General features: G+C 42.1%; 1 protein-coding gene across 1 annotated transcript in view; it reads right to left on the bottom strand.

Moving 5' to 3' along the window:
* Positions 1–16,503: 16,503 nt before the first annotated feature.
* The window catches only part of LIPC (lipase C, hepatic type), a 151,640-nt gene continuing 144,570 nt past the window's right edge, over positions 16,504–23,573 (bottom strand). The window contains exons 9-10 of the mRNA NM_001287090.1: positions 22,425–22,643; positions 16,504–16,930 (exon numbers count right to left, since the gene is read on the bottom strand). Of these exons, the coding sequence (NP_001274019.1) occupies positions 16,819–16,930; positions 22,425–22,643 (331 nt within the window). The 3' untranslated portion in view covers positions 16,504–16,818. The remainder of the gene's footprint in view (positions 16,931–22,424; positions 22,644–23,573) is intronic.

Here is a 23,573-nt window from a genome sequence, read left to right as displayed (position 1 = left end):
GGTTTTTCATTTTTGCTTAGCACTGTATTCATTTCCCAAAGAGCTGGCTTTTCCTTTGACATACTTGGTGGTGATTCTTAAAGATGTCGGCCTAACACTTTGGAGGTTCCAAAAGGCTCTTTCTTGGCTTTTCATATCTTTTCCTCTGAATCATGACGACCCATAAACTCAGGACCAGGATGTCTGACCTCATACCATGCTTAGTAAGGTGATCCTCTGATCTGCTCTCTGCCAGTCTATACATGCTTCTGACACAGCACATACCACACTGCAGTGCAACCCTGCTTCATCTAAGCCAAGTTCTGGAAAGGATCATTTATTTGTACCTGTTGGCTACCTCAATTCCCATTCACTTATCAGCTTCCTGCATTTTGTCCTCAGAGCACCCCAGGGACAGTAGTCTGTGCTCTCAGGGAGCTCATAGTCTTGTAGGGAAAAAGAGCCCAACAATTCGAATGCTGAGGGGTTTGTGCTATAAAATACACAGATACAGGGTGTCTAGAAGCTCAGGGGAGATGCACATGTGAGCTGCCATGACTTCCCAAAGGAGATAGGCTTGAGCCGAGTTTTGGAGTTTTAGTAAAAAGTTCACTCTAACTTGTCCAAACTTCTTCTCACAAGTTTTGAGCAATGATGTAATTGCAGGGTGGTTCCTTGAATGTTTCCTGCCCTGTCATGCTTTCGTGCCAGTGGGTATGTTTTTCCCTCTGCCTAAATTGCCTCTTCCCTCTTGGTTCTTCTACTTTATTAGTCTCTGTGTCCTCAAACTTGGTCATAGTAAGTGTTCCATAAACATTTATATTTTAATAAAGGGTATACACTTTGTAAATAGGAAATGAAGCTAATTTCACAAGATAAGCATAAAAGTTAATCTCATTACAACATATTATTGACACCCATACTTCTTTTAACATCTCTGATTCTAAATCTGGCTATGACCTTCCTTAGCCTCCAGGGAGAAATTTTCTTTCAAAATCTAATATGCACTTGTATTTATAGAGAATAAAATCTACCCACCAAGTTTTGCGCAAATGGGGGAAAACACAGCTTTAGTTTGGAGTGTATAAGCAACAAATTGTAGCTCCTGGCAGAAGGAGGACTGGATTCAGAAAGCTCAAATTAGAAATTACATGGGGAGGCCCTAGCTTCTTCATGTGTGAACAAGTGTTTTCTTTAGATAAATCATCTATGGTATTTTTTATTTGACTATTTCATAATGAAAAGTGGAAGTTAAACATTTTGTAGATGGTATTTTCCTGCCACAAACCTCCTGATCAACATTTTTCTATAAAGTTTTCCCACAAAATTCTAGTTATGTGGGTTTTTAGACAAATATTCAGGAAAAAAAAAGTTGGGGGTGGGTATGGCTCCCAGGATCAAATGGAAATGCTGAGTTAAAATCAAGTTTTTGTTTCTTTTTATTTTCATTTATTTATTTTAAATAAAGTACCATTTAGAGCCTCCACTATGATGTCTAAAAGATTCCTTAAAGTATGCAGTGCTCCCAACTAATCAACTCTTCTCCTTTTTCTCCCCTTGAAGAGTCTGGGCTCTGCAGAAGCATTTTGGGGATCACTGCTTAGATGGCAGGTACCTTTGTAGGATCCCCAGGCAGGGACATGTTCTCCTTATATAAGGAGTTCTCACTAGGCTGGAGTTTCACAAATGCTACAACACTTGGAGGGACAATAGGTCGACAGGTTGCAGAGACTCAGAGGACAGGTGATTTAGCCCCTCCTTCGCCTCTGAGAATCACCTCTGCTTTCTGTGGCATTCTTGAAAACAGCTGCCTGGGACAGTAGTCTCCAGCTGTGTTGATCTTATACCCTATACTTAAAGATCTTGAGTACATACTCCTGATTTAGATATCGATGTGTTATTGCACTATTTTGTACATTTGAAAATATGCAAAACTTTTAAGGGACAAGATTAAAAGTTAATGGAAGTTATAATATTTCTTAACCACATTCCAGTGAGTCATTTTGCACTCACCTGGGTGTGTGAACAACCCACTTTGTAAACCTCTGGCTTTAGATACAGAATCTACATATCTTTCAAATAAACTATCTGTCACCCTCCTCGCATTCCTGGGTTAAATATGCTTTCCAGTGGAATACTGGAGCTGTGGAAGAATGTAGGCCACCTCTACATATTTACTCCCAGAGATGTCCAAAAGGGAGTAAGTGGAAAAAGCAAGTATTAATAAAGATGTATGGTTTGATTTCTTGTATGTAAACATTTTTAAGTTTGTAAAAATGTATAATTTATGTATAGAAAATGTCTAAATTGATAACTTAAAAATGGTTATTTCTGAGCACTGGACTTAAGGGTCTTGGGAAAGGAAGAGGTTTATATCTTTCCATATTGTTTGAATTTTTTATGAACTTGGACTCTTTTTATAATAAATAATTTTTAAAGTCACTAAATCCATTGTGATGTCAAATATGTTACATTTTTTAAAAAGTTTTGTTTATTTAGGTAACCTCTGTACCATAGGACTCGAACTCATGACCCTGAGATCAAGAGTCACATGCTCTTCCAACTGAGCCAGCCAGGTGCCCCTCATACATTGTTAATGTTGAGTGTTGAAGTTGAGTGATGGGAACATTGAGATTCATTATACTATTTTTTCTTTTATGTATATTTGAATATTTCTGTAATAAAAAATTAAAAATAAATGAAAATAAATGCGTTGCAAAAAAAAAAGTCTATAGAGATAAGCCACATAGTTAACAGGATTATCTTGGTGGTGGGAGAGAGTTGGGGAATAGAGCTCCAGGTACATTTCCCTGGATATGTTCTATAAGCATGTATTGCTTTTATAATAGGAAAATACAAAATTAAACATAAACACACATACACACTACAGAGCCCCCAGTGTGAAGAGTTTCATGTGTAGACAGGAGTTTGAGATACTTGATTTCTTAGACTCTTGTTAGTTTCTAAGGGAAAAGACAAAATGAATGTGTAAGCCAAGAGTGTTTACAAATGTATAGATAGGGCTCAGCTGTTCCATGTTAAGATCTTGAGCCTTGTTTTATAATACAATGTATAATTCTTTTTTTTTTTTTTTTTTTTTTTGTGATAGTCACAGAGAGAGAGAGAGGCAGAGACATAGGCAGAGGGAGAAGCAGGCTCCATGCACCAGGAGCCCGATGTGGGATTCGATCCCGAGTCTCCAGGATCGCGCCCTGGGCTAAAGGCAGGCGCCAAACCGCTGCGCCACCCAGGGATCCCACAATGTATAATTCTTGATACATGATAAGACAAAGGTAAAACTCCAAAGCCAAACACCCCTGCAAAGTCCTAGCAGCATCAGGAAGAGCACAGCTAGTGATCTGCCATGAATGAATTGCACTGTTAGCTAGTTACCAAGCTCCAGGATATGAAAGACAGTATCTTTATAAGTAGAGTACCTAATTATAGTTCTCACTGGGGCTCAAGGGAATTAATATGTAAAGGGCCTTCTGTGTTGCTCACTGCAATGGTAGGCTGCATTCATAGACCTAAAGAATCTATAAGGAGGGAAATGATGGTTCATTAGCTGTGTGACCCCGTAAAAGTTAAGCTGTAAGTAAGTCACCTGTGAAAGGAGGATGATAATACTAGCCACCTCAGAGTACCTGATGAGGCTTAAATGAGCATGTTTGTAAGGCACCTTGCATATGGTGAGTACTCCAATGCCAACTATTCTTGTTTTCATGTGAAAAACTGCTTATTGAATGGAGAACATTTAGCTTGCAAGCAGGTGTTCCCTGATTTTAAGTATCTTCTCAAATAGCCATGTGGTTAGGGATGATTGGTCTTTGGTCAATCCTATGACCCTTGCCAAGTTTAGGAACAGGCATGTAACCCAATCTGGCCCGTGAGATATGAGGGGATTTCTACTTTTCTTTCTCTGGATGTTCTCTTGTCTAAGTGTGCTGCCTGGAATTGGAGTAGCCAGCTTGCTATCAGCCTGAGGATGAAGCCAAGATCAAGGATGGTAGAGGAGAGAAAAAAGGAGGACTTCATCTTTATGACATTACTGAGCTGCTGAATCAGCCATCCCTGAAGCTCACCCTACCTTGGGACTTAACATTTTTGTAAGACTAAAAAAAAAGAAAACATTTTTTTTTTTTTTTTAAACTTAAGCCTGCTTCGGTTAGCTTTCCAAAGCATCATAATTAATAGAAGCTGCACCGGAGGAGTTTTGAGGTAACAGTGGTGGCATTTATTCAGTCATACTTATTGAGTACCTTGGAATGCAAAACTAAACATGAAGAGAAGAAGTTTCAAGCATGAGGAATGGGGGTTCTGGAAAGATAGCTTGGAACACATCCTGCCTCTTTTCTACTTGCAATTGAACCCATCTGCCTCTTCTGAGAAGAGCAGCTGCTGGGGCCTCCAGGAGGCAGACAAGGCCCGGAATGTGGGTGAGGCTCTAGGTTCTGGCAGAGTCCTGACACAGAGAGGACTGGAACAGGGAGTCACAAGGAGGGGTTCAGGGGGAAGGTCCTTGTGAGTGTACCTGGTCTCCCTGCTTCCTAAAGAGCTGAACAGATGGGTTGAGTTGCCTCCACCCTTGAGTTGGAGAGGTGAGAAGAGGAGGGAAGGCTTTTCCTCCTCGTGCCTCACCAGATGACTGGCAGCCCATCTGCTACTAAGCTTGGGCCAGGGGAGGCTGAAACTACTGTTCCTTCTACTGCTTTGGGAATGCTGCCATTTAAGATATCTCAGGACCTGGGACAGAGCCCCAGTGAGCAAACAAAGGAAAAGAATGCAGCCCAGCAGCCTCATAGAGAATTATAAGAGAATCCTCAGTATAGAAATAGCTGCGGCATAGATAACTTGAACAAAAAGAATAAGAGAAGTTAAGGAGATTTAAGTGCAACACACACACACATACACATTGATTTTCTGAGCCCAAAATGATTTTGATGTAAAAATTCCAAAAAATGATTTGAAGGAGAAAGAGGTCACTGTTGATGTCTGAATTAGTGTCCTGGAAGTTAAGAGAAAGATACACCTAAAGACACAGAGCAAAAATATACAGATAAAAGATGGATAGAAATCCAGAAGGAGGGTGGGGGACATGATAGAAGAGGCGATCGATAATACAAGAAAAGTTTCTTAGCTGAGAGAGACTTGGATCTCACAGAGTTCCAGGAAGGATTGATGATGAAAAGACTCTTAGGCATATTCTTTGAGCTACAGGGAAGAGAAACATCTTATATGTTTCCACAGCAAACAAGTTATCCCTAATGGGGAAACAATCATCGTAGCATTGGACTGCTCATCTACAACACTGGAAGCTACAATATGGAAACCTCTGACCAACTGAGAAAAGAGGATTGGGTGGAAATCCACCAAGGCAAATCTCCTGTACCTTCAATTCACTGAGCCCTGCAGATTAACCCAACAATGTGTTACCACTTGCTTTTACCTAGCAAATAAACTCAGAGTCAATGTCTCCAGAAGACTGGAGAAGGGCGAGGAGAATAGAAAATCTGGGGCACCTGGGATGGAGTCCTGCATCATACTCTGCCCAGAGAGCCTGCTTCTCCCTCTCCCTCTGCCTGCCTCTCTGCCTACTTGTGCACTTGCTCTCTCTCTAATAATACATTCTTTTTTTTTTAAGAAAAAAAAATAAAATCTTAGGAGAATCACCAAATCCGGGTATATCATCAGCACCTGGATACTCAAAGCACTGAGAAGCTCATTCCTCAGACTGTTGAGTGTGGCTGGGCTCTCCACTCTGGAAGAGTATATTCTTTTTCCGGATTGATCACATCACCATCTGCCTTGACAACTCTTCTAAAAACAGTCTGGAACTAAAAATAATAAGTGAATCTCAGCAAATCTAGGCATCGGCGGGGGTGGGTGGAAGGGAGGGAAGTGTTCCAAAGGTCTCATCTGGGGAGTGGCTGTGGAACTGGTGGAGGAAGTGAAAGTATTCTAAAGTTTGGGGTAGAAGTAGTGCGGGAACAGAGTATTCTGGTGGGAGAAATATGTCTGGTTTTCATGTCATGGTAAAGAAATAATGTATCTGATTATGAGCAATAGGAAGGAGAGTAGCTGGAAAGAGAGTGGAAATTCACAAGAGAGATCCTGTTAACAAGATGAAAAAGGGAAAATAATACCAATTTGATCAACCTACAAAAACAAATACAAGTAAAAGAAGGAAATAATAAGTCAAATAAGCCACCAAATAAATAAGGTAGCAGGAGTCGTCTGACCATTATGCTAAATGTGAACGGACTGGATTTTCCCATTAAAAGTCGGAGACACAGATTGAGCTATAAGTATAAATAAAGCCAGCTGCACACCATCTAGAAGGAAAATACCTGAAGCAAAATTTTAAAGAACTAAAACATAAAGAGAAGTTGAAAATGAAGGGATGGACAAGGATACCATGCAACAAAATGAAAAAGAAAATAGGAATAGCAAAATTAATAGCAGACAAGAGTTTAAGGCTGAAGGCACTCTAAGAGGGATGTTACATAACAATATAAAGCGCGTATGCAGAATTGACATTAGTAAACCTATGTATATGAAACAATGTAGATGCAAAGACAACTTGATAAAAATTTTGTAGATTTCAAAACATGTTTTCCAGAATCAGAATTTACAAAAAATAAGACTATAGAAAGAACTGAATAATACAGTCAACATACTCAATTTAAAAGTTATACAGATAACCTTATGTCCCTTAAGTAAAAAAACAGAATTTTTTAATATATTCATAGAACATTATAAAAATCCATCATGCGCTTGATCACAAAGAAAACCTTACTCAATTTAGAAGTGAGAGATTTTTGTAGCTACATTTAATAAAATTAGAAATAAACAATTTAAGTATTCAGAATATAATTTATAAATTAAGGAACACTGCCTGGATAACTTTTGGAGCAAAGAGGAAAATAGAACTAAAACAGCAAACTAAAAGCATTTGGAAAGGGGAATGTTTTATATCAAGATCTGTACTTACATCCCATTACTATTTTTTTTTTCATCCCATTACTATTAAAGAAGAATACAAGTCCTTGTTCTTCTACACAATAAATTCACGGGAAGAACAAAATTAAGCAAAAGAAATCATGAAGAAGGAATGACCACAGAGAGCGTTACGACTGTGAAGTCATAAGCAAGGTGCCTGCGGCACAGAAGTACGGAAGACAAGGTCATGCAAAGGCTAACCCTACCATGTGAAGCACCTCACTTTTAAAGAGGTCATAGGGTCTCACTTGCACAATCTTGCCTCTTTGGATTTTGTGAGGTAGGTGCCTTTTTTGTCTCACTCCAGTCCTGGCCCTGACTGTGAAAGTAAAAGCTTCCTTCTTAGGGAGAAAAAGGTATTGTACTATATTTTTTATCCTTTCTTTTTTAAATTAAACTCATAATAACCCAGATATAACTTGTATTTGTTGACCTTTTAGGGTTTATTAACTTTATTCTAGCATAGAAGAGAGTACAGTCAGAAGACATCTTTTTTCTTAATTTTTAAAGATTTTATTTATTTATTTATTTATTTATTTATTTATTTATTTATTTATGAGGGGGGGGCGCACCTGCTTGCAAAAGCAGGGTGAGGGGCAGAGGGAGAGGGAGGAAGTCTCAGCAGACTGAGCTGAGCACGAGGAGGGGAGGGGACTCAATCTCACCACCCCAAGGTCATGACCTGAGCTGAAACCAAGAGAGGCTTAACCAACTGAGTCACCCAGGCATCCTACAGTCAGAAGAGATCTTGCAGACATAATTTATGTGGTCCTTTAGATGTTTTTTTTTTTTTCCTAGAAACTTTTTTTTTTTTAAGGTGCATTACATCTCTTACCTTACTTTATATTCCTAAATTGATGGCCCTATCTTATGGGCTTACCCACGTCCTTGTATGTCATTGTTAAAAAAAATGAGACTCATTGTACCTCTTATTCCATTAGAATTTCAGGATATAAGGTAGAAAACAAACAAGTGGGCTGTTCAGAGAACATCAGCCATGAAATGAATGAACTTAGAATTACTCCAAATGTACTTCCTAAAAAAGATAGTATTTAAATATATTCTTAAGAAGAGTATCTCTAGATCTTGGGAGGAATATTATCATTCTCTAGCATAGTTTCTCTTTACAGTTAACTAATTTAACTTTATACTCTATTGGTCACCCCCCTCCTTTTTTTCCTTTGGTGGATTATATCTAAATTTAATGTTGGACAGAGCACTACATAGCATTCCTGTGACTTAATCTTATTTTTCTATGAAAAACGTATGCATTTACTCAGTTACTTCAGGCAGAATTATTTGAATTTCAGAGTTTAGTTTGGGACTCTTTCCTGTATTTTAATGTTACACTCATGATCGTGATCATATATAACTTTGTACTCTTGCTTGAAGGCATTTCACAAAAATAATTTTAATAAATGTTATATGCAATAAACAAGTAAAAGCTGAAAACCTAAGAATATTACATGCAAAAGCACAGGGACCAGATGGTTTCACAGCTGAGTTTTTCTCTAATTAAAAAAAAATAAAAAGATCATCACAATCTTATCTGAACTATTCAAAGCCGTATATTAAAGCTGTGGAATATCAAAGCATGAAAATGATAGCACTAAGACAAAATGTAGATCAGTTTCACTTATGAAAACAAAGGCAAAATTCTTTTTTAAAAATATGTATTTATTTATTTTAAAGAGAGAAATGGTGTGGGGGCCAGGAGGGGGAGAGAGAGAGAGTCTTAAGCAGACTCCATGCTGAGCACAGAGCCTAACAATGGGGCTTGATCCCACGACCCTGATCATGGCCTGAGCTGAAACCAAGAATTGGATGCCTAACTGACTGTGCCACCCGAGCTCCTCAACAAAGGCAATATTCTAAATAAAATTTTAGCAAGTCAAGTCCAGCAATGTAATGATAAAATGCATTGTAACCAAGGAGGGTTTAATCCAGGAATGCAAGTGTGAGCCAGTATCAGGAAATTTGTGAGCATAATTTATTCTATGAATAAACTAAAGATGAAAATCTTTATATTACTAAGGTATTTCCTAAATTTCAACAGCCATTTCTAATAAAAATAGACTACAATAAAGTTTACTTGCCAAAACAAAATAAATGTATTATAAAGGCAGAACATTAAAGCTATTAATGAATATCAATAATGAAACAGTAGTGTCCACTATTAGCATTCTTAGTTAGCATTGTCTTGGAACTTCTGGCAAACCCACTAAAGTGAGAAAAAAATAAGCAATCAATATATATTGTCTTTTTGGTGATGAAGCGATTGTATACCATGAGATTCTGGTAAGAAAAAAAACAGATAGAGTTAGTAAGATAGTTTGATAAACTAGACAAAGAATATATAAACAAAACCCAAAGCCATTCTATATAGTAATAACCACCATTAAATAGAAATGGAATGAAAAATTCTATTCTCAGGACGCCTGGGTAGCTCAGCGGTTGAGCGTCTGCCTCGAACTCAGGGCGTGATCCCAGGATCTGGGATCGAGTCCCACATCGGGCTCAGCCTGCTATCCTTCTGCCTATGTCTCTGCCTCTCTCTGTGTCTCTCATGAATAAATAAATAAATCTTTTTTAAAAAGAAAAATTCTATTCTTAATAATGACAAAAATTAAAATTCTTAGGGATAAATAAAAACTTGTTGAAGGGTATGAAATAAGGTTTGAGAGATACCTGGGTGACACAGTTGGTTGAGTGTCTGACTCTTTGTTTTGGCTCAGATCGTGATCTGAGTGTTGTGGGACCAAGTCCCATGTCAGGCTCTGAACTAAGCATGGAGTCTGCTTGGGATTCTCTCTCCCTTTCTATCTGCCCCTCTCCCCTGCTCTTTCTCTCTCAAATAAATAAATAAATAAATAAATAAATAAATCTTTTTTTTTTAAAAAAGACTTGAACAAATGGAAAACATACAATGTTCCTGAATGAGAAGACCTCATATAACAAAATGTTCAACTTTCCTTGTGTTAATTTCTATATTTCATGACTCCCAATTAGAACATTAGCAGTGATTCGGGGGGAATTGAATCCATGTTATAAAAGAAATGTTAAACTTTTCTGACCTAAACAAAAATTTCAACTACAGTATAGCAAAGAATACTATAAAATCAATAGGTTTGGAAAAATATTTGCAAAGAAGCTGAACGATAAAGAGTTAACATATTTCATAAAACATGTAGTTTTTACAAACTGATGAGAAAAAGAAAAGCATTCTAATACCAAAGGAGATTTAAACATTTAATTCACAGGAAAGCAAATTCAATAAACATCTGGAAGGATTCTTAAATTCAGGAGCAGGTAGGGAAATATAAAATAAAGTAACAATGAGATCATCATTTATACTTATTGGACTGGCAAAAATGAAAATAAACAGTAAATATCTCTGCTTAGAAGGAGGTGGGGAGAGAATAGGTACTCATACATTGTTGGTGGAGCTGCAAATTCTTGCTTTGGGAGAGTAACATGGCAACATCTCTTAAATTTAATAAAGATCATTTGATCTAGCAGTTCCACTGATAGAAGAAATATTTCCCCTTAAATAGGTAGATGGAGGATATGATGCTGTTAAATGCAGCATTTTTCAGGGTGTCAAAAAGGTGGAAGCAAAGTGAAGACACGTTGGTATAAGACTAATTGAATACATAAAGACAGTACTATGATGTAGAATATTATGCAGTCATCAAAAATAATGAAAGCTGGATCAATGGACCTAGGAAGATTTCAGGAGGTACCGTAGGAAAACCAATTTGTTGAAAAAAATTTATGATATCACATTTTTGTAAAAGAGTGACATCTCCCTTCTCCATGAGAATGTAGACTGTGTGTTGGGTGTATGACTGTAGACAAATTTCAGTTACATCTCTAGTTGTCAACATGGGTCAAGGGACAAGGCACTGGCCTGAGCAAGAAGAGTCAGAAAATATTGTGCTAACTTCTCTAGCACATATAATTCTACCTATATAGAAATAAGGAAAAGATCTGTATCTCCTGCCTTACAGGGATACAAATAATATATCATTACCTAAAAAATAAAAGCAAATTGCTGAGTGGTCTATATCCTATGATTCTATTTCAGCGAAAACAACAAACAATCAAAACCCTAGGTGTGTACACATGTTTGTGGATGTTCAAAGGAATAATGTGGGAGGCTGTTCCTGCAGGGACGTGATTGTATTCATCTCTGCTTTCCTTCCACTTTGCTTTTTAACATCTTAAAAAATGAGAAATTTAAAACAACCACATAAACAAAACCCAAGGGCACATGATAGCATCTGCCCTTAAGAGCTCGCAGTCTCAGGACACCCAGGTGGCTCAGGGGTTGAGCATCTGCCTTGGGCTCAAGGCATGATCCCCAGTCCGGGGATCCAGTCCCACATTGGGCTCCCAGCAGGGAGCCTGCTTCTCCCTCTGCCTATGTCTCTCATGAACAAATAAATAAAATCTTAATTAAGAAAAGAGGTCCCAGTCTCATACAGACTGTCCTTGGCTCTGTGAGGCATCAATTTGGTCTCTAGGGCTTCCAGGGAAGAAATGGAGGAAGGGAAATTACGGGCAGCCAGATTTCCTCTGTGTAAGGATAGGGACCTCCCTTCACTGCAGGTGCTCAGCCACAGGTGCGATGGTCCCCTTCTCCCCCAGAGGAGGGTTTTGGATGAGGTCTGTGTTGTCCCAAATGTTCTGATGAGAAGAATTACCCAGAAAACTTGTAAAAATAAAAATCTCTGGGATCAGTCCTCACCCCACTGAAGCAGAATCTTCACAGAAGGGAGCTGGGAAGCTGTATTTTCATTAGGTCCCAGGTGATGCAAGGTCCCAACCTGATGCAGAACAGGTTGGAAAACACTGGCCTGTATCCAGTGTGGCCTGGGGACCAGCCCTGGTGGCACCTGCAATGGCATCAGGTGGGAGCTTGCTGGAAATGCAAGAGTTCGAGTTCCACGGCAGACTGAGTCAGAAATGGCCTGGACAAGGTCCTTGTGCACAGCACAGTTCGAGAAGCAGTGCCCTAGATGATCTTTAGGGTCATTCTCAACTCTAACTTATTCGGCATGAAGAGAGCCCTCAGTGGCTAGAAAACCCTTTTTGTGATAGACCTATACGAAAAGTGAAAATGCAGTCAAGGAACACAAGGACATTTAATGAAGTGACTGAAGCAGAGGCCAAGCCAGGCAGGGAGGAGGCTAGTGGGTCGGAAAAGATGGCAGTGTCCTTGAGGTGGGAAGGGAAGCCACCCCCTACACCAGCCTGGCTGTGCTTTTAAACGGGATGAGGAAGCTGTGAACTCTGTAGTGAACAGATTTGGTAGGTGGAGTTTACAATTTGATCGGAAAGACTAGATGTACCTCTAAAAAGATGACCCACAACTTGTTAGTTCAATACGTATTTGCAAGACGGCAACTCTGTACCACATTGGGTGACCGGTCCCACAAATTGCCAGGACAAGGATGAGGTGGCGGGGGCTCCAGAAACTCAGTGATCAACATAAATAATATCTTAAGGCAATATTTGTCAAAGATCAAAATGAATGAAAAAAAAACTATGATAAATAAAATATCAAAATTTTACATAAGGACAGGATCAGTAGTACTGATTTCTCGTTTTGTTCATGGTTCCGCAGGACCTGGCCACAGACAATTTTGCCAGAAGAGTGTAAGGGTGTTAAGAGTTATGTAGAACAGGGATCCCTGGGTGGCACAGCGGTTTAGCGCCTGCCTTTGGCCCAGGGCGCGATCCTGGAGACCCGGGATCGAATCCCACGTCGGGCTCCCGGTGCATGGAGCCTGCTTCTCCCTCTGCCTGTGTCTCTGCCTCTCTCTCTCTCTCTCTCTCTCTGTGACTATCATAAATAAATAAAAATAAATAAATAAAATTAAAAAAAGAGTTATGTAGAACAGGCTGAGCTGATAGAAGTTTGCAGGGGGTGGGATCATCCTTGTTAAATTCTCCTCGATGCGGTTACACCCAAACTGGGAGGAAAGCCGGTCAAGAAGCTGGGAGAAGTGGAAGAGGTGTGAGCAACAGAACAGGTGAAGGCCCAGAGGCAGGAGAGAGCTTTGCACTTTTGAGGGAACCGAAAGGGGCCCTGTGTCTGGACCGACCATTCTCAAACTTTGGTTCTCAAACCCAAGGCATGTTAGAAACATCTGGAAAGCTCTGGAGTCTCTATGCCTAGGCCTTGCCCAGACTAAATAAAGGAAAATCTCTAGGGTGGACGCATGGGTGGTTTTTAAGGGTTCCAAGGCAGTTCCAATGTGCAGGCTGAGTTGAGACCTGGTGGATGGTGGTGGAGGGAACCAGGGCCAGAGAAGACTGGAGGGAAGAGCGCAGCTTGGCTGGAGGCCTTGGAGGTTGGGGTCATAATCTGGTACTTTTTCCTTTGAAGGGCTTTAACGCCAGGACAATGATAGGATCCTACCTCCTCCTCACCCCGTTTTTTAAAGCTCACCCTGGTGCTGTGATGAGAAGAGTAGATACAGTGGGAAGAGGTGGGAAGTTGTTGCAAACGTCCAGCGAGGAGAGTGGTGGCAGGGGCTGGACTGGTGGCAACCACGGTGCAGAGATGAAGACGTGTTGAAGGGTTTGGTGATTCTTCGATCGTGGGGGCCCAAAGGAGAGGAAACATTATGAATGACCCCCCCACACACACACACATACTCAGCGTCAGGCATCAGCAGTTGAGGGGTGGTGAGGACATTCATGAGCCACAGAGCAGGGGGCATGGAGACCCATGGGTTTGGGAGGGTAGGGAGGTACAGCATAGAACATTCTGGGCTTATGAGACATGGGGCACTGCTACACGGGCAGTTGCATCAGGGGGAGAGCCCCACACCAAAGCCCACAGGGTCAACGAGAAAGCCAGCACAGTGGCTGCGGTTGCCTGGGGAGAGAGAATGAGGGAGCAGAGGAGGCCCAGCCCCGGGGAGAGCCAACCTGGAACAGTAGAGAGAGGACAAGGACACCCAGGAGCCAGAGAGGCAGGAACAGGGATGACACACTAGGGAAGATCCCCAAGGGCTGGGCGGAGCTAGGAAATAACTGGGGAGAAGAAGGGGCCTGGCTGGAGACCAGGGCAGGACGCAGTTGGGCAGGGAGGAGGGGATTGAGGGGAGACGGGAAGAGAGAGGAGGCGAAACAGAAGGCAGAGCTGGGAGAGGATGGGGTGCTGGGGGGCCGTTCATCATGGGATCGGGGCACCAGTCCCTGGTACCCTATATACTTAGCAGATAGCTGGCGCCTTGGTGTTTCTTGCTCTGGCTTGTCTCTGCCTCCCACCCACCTGACTTTCCTCCCACGCGGCGGGTGGGGTGCGGCTCTGCCCCCGGATCCAGGTGGACAGGGGCACAGTGAGCTTTGCAAGGGAGGAGAGCGCGTGCATTGCGAATGAATGGAGAGCAGTTGGCTTCTCCCTGACTTCGCGCACCCCCAAGAGCCCAGCTGCCGCGTAATCGCCGCTCTCCGGCTCGATCCTGGTGCTCTCTTAGAAGTAAAAGCACAAACGGGCTTCCGCCTGAAAGGCAGGATGCCAGCATTATCTTTCCTGAGTGGGCTCATAAATACACATTCTGGGGAGAGAGGTGCGTATAATCAGCGCACGAGCCAGCGTTTTGCATGTGCAATGAACAGATGTGGCTGCATTATTCAGTTTCCCTATTTGACTTCCCTCCCGAGATGTGCTTCAGCAAATGGGATGTCGATGAACACAGCTTCCCAAGTGGAAATAACCCATGCCAAGAGGAGTTTCAAACGTTCCAGTTAACCATTTGTCATGTTGGTTGCTTATGGAGTTCTCAGCCCCAAATGTTATGACGTTGTGTCACTTCGGGTGTTCCTACTAGACATGAAATAATTTCTATAATTATGTTTTGTGTGAAACGACATTAATACTGACATCAATACATTCACAGTCTAGTGAAGAAATGTGGGTCTTAACTCTGCCCTCTATCTTCTTGGTGGTTTTTTTTTTTTTTTTTTTTTTTTTTTTTTTACGTATTGCCAAATGTGACATTCATACCCAAAGTGAGTGAATAACATACATATGTACTGTTCAAAAAAATGGTTATAAGTATGAACACCCGAGCATCCAGCACCCAAGAGTGAGAAGCACGGTCTTGCTGGCAGCTGGGACTCCAGGGCGCGTCCCCAACGTCTTGCTAGAGCTCCCACGGCGCCACTGCTGTGCCAGTGGTTTGACTGCCTTTAACTTAGAGTTTTATCACGTATATATTCATCTCGAACAATATAGTTTAGTTTGGCTTGTATTACACTGGATGTATTTTTTGTGTCTTTGTGCCAACATACAAACCCACGAGCACTCCCTTAAATTTTGCACCCTGGGCGCCTCACTGGGTATCTTCACCCTAGAATCGGCCCTGTTCCTATAGCGTGTGTGGCCTTGGTTCATGGTCATCCCCTCTGGTGAAGAGTCCATTTGTAAGACTATACCACAGTTCCCTTATGCGTTGTCCTGGTGGCCATTTGGGCTATTTCTGGTTGTCACGACTCCAAGGCTGATACGGGTTTTCCTTTCTGTGCTTGCTGGTATACGTGTGCATCGACTCTGCAGGGCGGATAGCCAAGAGTGTCTTCAGGTTGTTTTTAAAAAAGTGTCGCCTTAAATTCCTTCTGGTTCAGTTAATGATAAAACATGCCCAATCCATGCAAATGTGATCTTATTGTAAATCTTAGCATTTTAGACATAGTGGGACATGTTCATTTGACTGTCATTTCTGGACACACATAACACACTTGACCCAAAAGTGTGGGCAGGTACTTCTGCAGGCAGGATCGGCATTCGGGACAGGAGGCAACATTGGCCAAGCTGTTTTTCCTCCCTATTACCCCACCCCCGTCTTTAGTTTTGTGGGTCTTTCCAAGGGAAAAAAAAGCAAATCATGCAAGGCGGTCTTAAATCAGAAGCATCAGAGGCGGGCATCTCTTTAGGATTTGTTTTTTACCAGCTCAGGTTGTATAGTAGGCCCGATGTGCTCTTCTTCTTCTTGAGTTACTTGAAACACGTACACAAGTCATGACCATGTCTAGTGTTCCCTTCATATGCTTTGTAGTGGAATTTGCTGGTTCAAACATCATCGTTTCATTTATTGGACAGTTTGAAATTTGCCATCTAACTCTTTGAGGTAAACTTCCAGTAGTTTTTGTTGCAAGCATCAGTAGAAGAGAAAGATTGTATTTCTTGCGATAGTAATTTCATTGTTAACATGACCAACTGTCCAGCTTTCATGTTGCCATTCGTAGTTTTAGCAGAATTCTACTTTTATGGGTTGGATTCAGTGAAATAATTGTATAATCTGCATGATGGCAGCTATTAATTAGAATTTTTCTTCCTGTAGTGAGCTGAATTGTCTTAAAGCATGTGTATACTTGGGGACATACAACTAGTGATTAATTGGAATGTCATTTTACTGAAACATTAGTTCTGTCATAAAGAAGTACTTCTCCAGTGTGGTTCAAAAAATGGATCAGAATAAACTAGGAAAGAAATATGGGAAATTTGACTTAATTGTAAAAGACATTTTAACTCAGGACAGTGGATTTATAATGGCTCTTCTTGGTACTTATGTTTGCATATATTACCATTTAATCAAAGATACAATCGGGAAATTTTTAGTTACACCAATATTTGAATACTGTTACATAATATAGTTTTTTAAACTGTTCAGTTTAGAATAGTGAAACACACTCCTCCCTTGAAGCTAAACTTTGTTTAAACTTTATGCAAGATTGTTTATATAACTTGGGTTTCCAAAGAAAGTAACCATTCCAGATGAGGCATCAGATCATTTATTCTTCCCGCCGGGGCTTCATGAAAGCTCATCTGATCTTCCTCTTCAATTTTTGAGAGTTTATGTCGCACCTCACAAAGGTTTTCTCCTGGGTTTGGGGGAGCTGTTGCCCATCCATGTTTTCTGAGCAAAATGCCATTCTGAATACAAAACATAGAGCAAACACGGCATTAACTTTTAGCTGGAGCTTATGGAAATGTTTCATCCTTCATAAATAAAAACTCAATTAATGTAATGCATGCTATTTTTTTTTAAAGATTCCATCTATTTACTCATGAGAGACACATACAGAGAGAGGCAGAGACCTAGGCAGAGGGAGAAGCAGGCTCCCTGTGGGGAGGCCCATGGGGGACTCCATCCCATGACCCTGGGATCATGCCCTGAGCTAAAGGCAGATGCTCAACCACTGAGCCACCCAGGAGCTCCTGTGCATGCTACTTTTTTTTTTTAAATTAGATTCTTTGGTGCACAAATATTTTCATAACTTCAGAGAAAAATAAAACCCAAGTCAGTGAAAGCAATCAGTGTGAGGCTGCTTCCTTGGAGCTCCCTGCACTGGGGTGATTTCAGCTCCCTAAGAACAGAAAGTCCCCGGGGCAGTTCTTTTTCTCCCCAACTACAGCTCTTCAAAGATTTGAGGGGAACTATTGTTCCTTTCACTGCATTGCCCTGACTCCCGAGGATGCATGCGCAGTTCCTCCAACAGGCCCTCACCAGGCAGGCTGCTCTCCCCGGCTTTCCTTCTTTGGACATGCTCCCGGTTGTCAGGGCTGCTCTTGGAGGGCCCTGGGCCCAGGCCGCAGCACCGGCCTCTGCCTCTGCCGAGCTCAGCCCCTAAGGCCCACCCCTTCCTCTTGTTGGTGCAGCCTGGGTGCTGCTGGAGAGGACATCACCGTGTGTTTGGGTTTCTCTTGGAGACCAACCCTGAGACTGCCTTGACTGCTCATTAGCTTGGCCTGAGATGCTGTTTGGTGTTGCTGGCCTGCGTCTACTAGGAGACAATGATCAATAGTTACAAAGAATTCCTGTTTGTGGCTCCTCCTCCTCCACTCCCTCCTCCCCCTCCTCCAGACCCTCCTCCTCTTCCCCCTCCGCCTCCCCCTTCCTTTCTCCCTCCTCCTTCTTCTGTTCTTCTTCTTCTCCTCCTCCTCTTTCTTCTTCCTCTTCTTCTCTTCTTTTTCTGTATTGCATCTAAGGTCAAGTCTTCATTAAATCAGACTTTTTAAATTAAAATAGTGTGTAAGCCAGATTGGAGAAAGACAAATATTGCATAATATCACTTATATGTGCAATCTGCTACTCCCCCCCCCCAAAAAAAAAGTAAAATTCATAGAAACAAGTAGAAAAGTGGTTCCCAGGGCCTGGGGGAGGGGAAGATAGAGAGATTGGCAAAAGCATACAAACTTTCAGCTATAAGATGAATAAGGTCTGAGGATCTACTGTAAAACAGGGTGACTGTAGTTGGTAGCACTGTAATTATATATGCGTGAGGCGATGGATGTGCTAGTTAACCTGATTGGGGGGATCCTTTCGCATGTACATGTATATCAAATCACAATGATGTTCACTTTAAATATCATAATTTTATTTGTCAATTATATCTCAGTAAAACTAAAGTTTAAAATGTGGTATGAATAATTTGTGAATGCAGTTGTGAAAAATTCAAATGCAAATAAATGAAGTCCAATATCAAAGATCCTTTTTGCCATCACCTTTCACCAATATCATTCCCCTCTACTTTCCTGGTTTGGTTTATGTCTCTCCAGACCAATTCCTTTTTTCTTTTTTCTTTTCTTTTTTTCTCTCTTTCTATAGACTTATTTATTTATTAGAGAGAGAGAGAGTGAGAGGGAGGGTCAGAGGGAGGGGGAGCAAGAGAATCTTAAGCAGACTCCCCATTGGGTACAGAGTTCCACACAGGGCTCGATCTCACAACCTGAGATCATGACTTGAGCCAAAATCATAAGTCAGATGCATAACTGACTGAGCCACCCAGGTGCTCCATCTCCAGGCCTATTTCTATGCATTTACACATATATCTGATGTTCATATGAAAACATAAAGAATTTTTAATAAAAGTGGAATTACAATGTATATATTTTTTGGAAATTATTCATTGTCATCAGTGGACCTGGAGACTTGTTCATCTCATTACCTATAAATCTGTTTCATTTTTTAAAAAGATTTCATTTATTTATTTGACAGAGAGAGAACATAAGCAGAGGGAGTTGCAGGCAGAGGGAGAGGGAGAAGCAGACTCCCCACTGAGCAGTAAGCATGACATGGGAGCTTGATCCCAGGACTCTGAGATCATGACCTGAGCAGAAGGCAGATGGTTAACTGACTGAGCCACTCTGGTGCCCTGAGTCTGGTTCATTCTTTTTCACCTCCTGCACTACATTCCATTGTATGGATGTACCGCAGTGCATTAGAGCCATTTTCCTCTGATGAAAATTAAGGACATTGAGGTTTTCCCAATGGTTTACTATTGACAGATAGTACTTCAACAAACATTTTTGTACATGTTTACCTTTGGTGGATATTTTGAGTATTTCTCCAGGATAGACACCTAGAGTTAAAATACTGGTTATTTTTTACATTAAAATTTTGATAATATAAGCTCCATGAGACCAAGGGTTTTGTCTATTCTGTTCACTGCTGTGTACCTGGTGCCTACAGCGGTGCCTGGTGTAAGGTAGGTGCTCACCAAATCTTAGTCATTGAATGAAATTCTGCAGAAGCTCCCTAATTTGCACTCTCACAAACAGCGTATGAGAATGCCTGTTTCCCCACACCTTTACCAACTCTGGATGTTGTCTGTTTTTTAATTCCTGCCAAACTAATAAGTGGCCAATGATAATTGCATTGATTTTTGTTTTGCATTTATATGATTACTGTGGAGATTGAACACTTTCTCATTACGTTTAGCTGATCGCTTTTTATGTCCTGCTGTAGAACCAATGTTTGCTGTCCTGTCTCTTCAACCACAATAGGCCCTCTCACCCCTGACTTTGTGCCTTTGAAAGAGAAAATCACCTCTCATTGAATTCCTCCCGTGGAGGCACGGAGTGAGTTATTTAACCATTTTTTGTCCCCTGTAGTTAGCAGAGAGAGTAAGAGTATGAGGTTGAATGTTTGCATCCTGGCTCTGGGATTATGATTGGTAGAGGTACTCAAAAATTGGTAGTTTGTTAATAGTCTTATGAGATACATTTATAAATTCCATTTATCACTAAAGAACTGAGTCTCTGAAAGGTGCAATTAGTGTCTGAGGCTATACAGGTGGTGAGCAGCAAGTGGAGTTTGAGCTTAAGACTGGCAGACACAGGTCCTCAAATTCTGCCTACCATATTGCTTTGCTCGCTGCCTGTCCCTCTGGAAACGCTCCTGGCCCCCTCTAAAGCCTGATGTAGCACAGCACCGCTGAACTGATGTCTTTCTTCAGGCTTCCTAGCTCATGCAATACTAGACCTTCACTTATGCCACGTGAACAATTTGGCCCAACTTGAGTGCCAGCAGCAGCACCTGGGAGTTTGTTAGGGGTGCAGAACGTCAGCCCCCCGACCCCAACCTATATTTTAATTGCATTTTAACGTGATTCCCAGATGATCCCTGTGCATGTTAAGGTTTGAGAAGCACTGGGATGGAGCCTTTAATTGGTAAAATTAATGCATCTGATTTTCCATTAGGAAAATTAGGTCCTGAATTTTGTTTATGCCAAGGGCCACACTCAGATTTTTTTTTTTTGGTATCCCCCAATGGTACTTCATGCTGTGAAGACCCACAGGAGCCACTGAGTACTTGCAACTTAAAAAACTATAGGTCCCACAATCCCTCCTCTTTTCTCAGTGTGTCCCTCCTTTAGCTCTGAGTAAGGGTTTGATGTGCATATATATTAATATCCAGCATTGCAACTCTGCTGGTTTAGACTAAGGAGAGTCAGATTCATGGGGCCAAGATTAATGGAGGAAGGAACTGTTGGAAACACTGCATGGGCAGTAAATAGGCAATGAATCAGACAAATCCTGAGTCAGATCTGGGCTTGGACAGTTGTCAGCAATGCCCCTCAAGTTGTGTAATTTGCGTGAGCCCCAGTTTCCTAATCTGTAGAGCCAAGACTACCCATTTCAGAGCATCATTGCGAAGGCTACCGGAGATGAACATTCTAGACCCAGTTCCATGGGAGCTCTGGAAGCACCATTCCCTTCCCTCTGCTCTTTCCTTCTTCAGAACCACATGGGTAAGCGCCCGTGAGAAGGTTGTAGTGTGTTTTCTACAGCCTTTCAGGTCAAGTCACAGAGAATTGTCATGATGAACAGCCACTGGAACTGAGGAATTACCCTCTAGCTGAGAGAATGTGGGGAGGGCTGGCTTTCAGAAGGAGAGCTCTTCGAAAGGGCCAGAAAGTCATGCAAGAATAGCTAAGTGTAGAAGAGAGAAGCAGTTTAATTTTCTCAAATTGATCATGTGGAGAAATCTGTTGGCAGGCTGCAGAGTACGCTCTTAGTAATTGCCAGGATTTTGTATCCCAGGGAGATAAAATCTCAGAGCGCTGTTGATCGGGGAGCCGGGGGCATAAATCTGCTGTGGGCCTGCTCCCGGCCCTGGAGCCTGTGCTTCAGGGCTCCACACTCCAGGGAGGAGTGTGGTTCAGAGGGGAGAGGCTTGCTGCTTTCCGTCTCTACTGGGGACAAGCCAAAGAGAGAGATGGGCTTCCCAACAAAGGAAGGTGGAAGAGGAGAGACAAGTTCCCTGAATACAAGGGAAGAAGGAGGAGGAAGGCTCTGGGGAAGGACAGATTTCTCCTTTCATGGAGAACTGTGGAACTATAGAAAAGCCTAGTTGCCATGGCAAAATGTGTTGGGCATCCCTTTGCTCTGCTGACAGGACTGAAGGGGCAGCTGGACCACCCTCTCTTTCTTTTGTGTCCGACTCTGTCCCCAACCCTGTAGTGTCCCCTGGGGACTTTGGGGCCAAAGGAGCTGTTAAATCACACAGAGCAGAGCTTTTTAAGGCTACTCCATTGGCTCACACCAGAATTTCTTAGGGCTTTTATTAGCAAATGTGTGTCCTGGGTCCCCTCACAAATCACTGGGAGTCAGAAGCTCTGCAGGTGGTTTCAGGAATCCTATGTCTTTAATAAGCTCCCCAGTGACTCTTTGGCACTCGAGGATTTGAAAGGTGCCATCGCAGAATGCGGTTTTGAGATTGTGATCTGTTAAAAGCATTTCTCTGGGTAATAAAAAAGAAATGTCACATCTTGGTCCTTGTCCCTCAAAGTGCAGTCCTTGGACTGCAGCACCAACAAACATCTCCTGGGGATTCACCTGCGTGCTGGAGTTTGAAAAGCCCTGGGCCAATGGGGCGGTTCTCAAACTCCAAGGTAGGTAGCCCTGAACCGCAGGCAGGGGGAAGAGGTTAGACTGGGGGGTCATGAGACTGGGCGCCAGTCCTGGTCCTTCCATCTGTGGCTGTGTGAACTTGGGATGGTCATTCCACCTGCTTGAGCATCTGTTTGCCATCATTAGGACACGATAGTGCCCACTTTATGATATAAATGCAGGTGTTAATTGTGGAGGTGCCGGCCCACGGAGATGCCTGATCGGTGTCGGGGGAGGATGAGTCAGTACTCACCGTTGTTGGGTTTCTCCTGCTTTGACTTTGATGGTGTTTACAACAAGGCCTGAGTAGAGGGGCCCCCTGCTCCATGGGATGATGGTTTGGACCGTGTTCCAGACATTGGTCCATACTGAGCCATTTTCCCACTTGAACTTGATCATGACCAGCTCACCAATATCCAAATCCAGTGTGATAAGAAAGGAATAGGTTTTATTACTAGTAATTTCTTCATCCCTTGAAGATACAAAGGAAATCAGACCTAGTTTATTTGTGACAGCAAAGACATGTTGGGCACATTTAGGCTGTGTTGGGTTTGCCCGATGACTTGGGAAGGTCTTTTCTGCTGCATTTCCCAAACTGGTGTGGGACAGACTATTAATATAGGGGAAACCACGTCTTTCTGGGTTTGCATATTTAAAGGATTCTGAGAGTTTTGCCATAATGATTCTGGTAATTCTGTTTAGCTCAGGCTTCCTCGCTTCAACATTAACAAATCAGGAAAACTGCCCCTGAGAAGACAGTGGGGCTTTGGCAATGACCTCTGGGCAGTTCAGCTCCCTGGAGGTTTGATTAGCACAGTAGAGCCGCACCCCACTCTCATCTCTCCCCACTCATGCTTTTTTCTCCCCATATAAATGGAAACGACAAAGTATAACAGTAATAGAAAACCACATGTTAAGGGATGCACCAATTTGGAACACGATTTAAATGCAGATTCTCAGGTACCATTAGCAGGTTTACTCACTAGTCTCCAAGACATTATCATGTCCCAGCACGGACTGAGCAATTTATTGCTCTGGAGAGGTCTGGGACTGTGCAAAGGTAACACTGGATTTAGGGTGAGACAGGTGGATGGAGGGTTCCTCTGCATGGTTCATCAGAGCTCTTCCTGTAGAAGGTTGTAAAGAATTGTTTAGGGATCCATCCACCCTGTGAGGCTATGAGCACCCTAGGGCTAGGGTCCCCTCTACCTCTGAGGTAGAGTGCTGATTAATACTTGTCGCATGACAGAATCTGTGTGATGATCATAAATCCAAAGCTGGGGGAGATCTTCTGGAGGTTGAGGACTGTCCCTGGGGCGGGTGGAGGGCTAGTGTCACTTCCAAGGAAGAGCCCGCGGTGAGGGTCGAGATGCTGAGAAAAAGCCTTTTGCTGGTCAGTGAA

Source organism: Canis lupus, chromosome 30 (genome assembly GCF_011100685.1).
Source record: "Canis lupus familiaris isolate Mischka breed German Shepherd chromosome 30, alternate assembly UU_Cfam_GSD_1.0, whole genome shotgun sequence".
NCBI lineage: Eukaryota > Metazoa > Chordata > Mammalia > Carnivora > Canidae > Canis > Canis lupus.
Note: the sequence above shows the minus strand (reverse complement) of the source record. Positions and strands in the feature narration are given on the sequence as shown.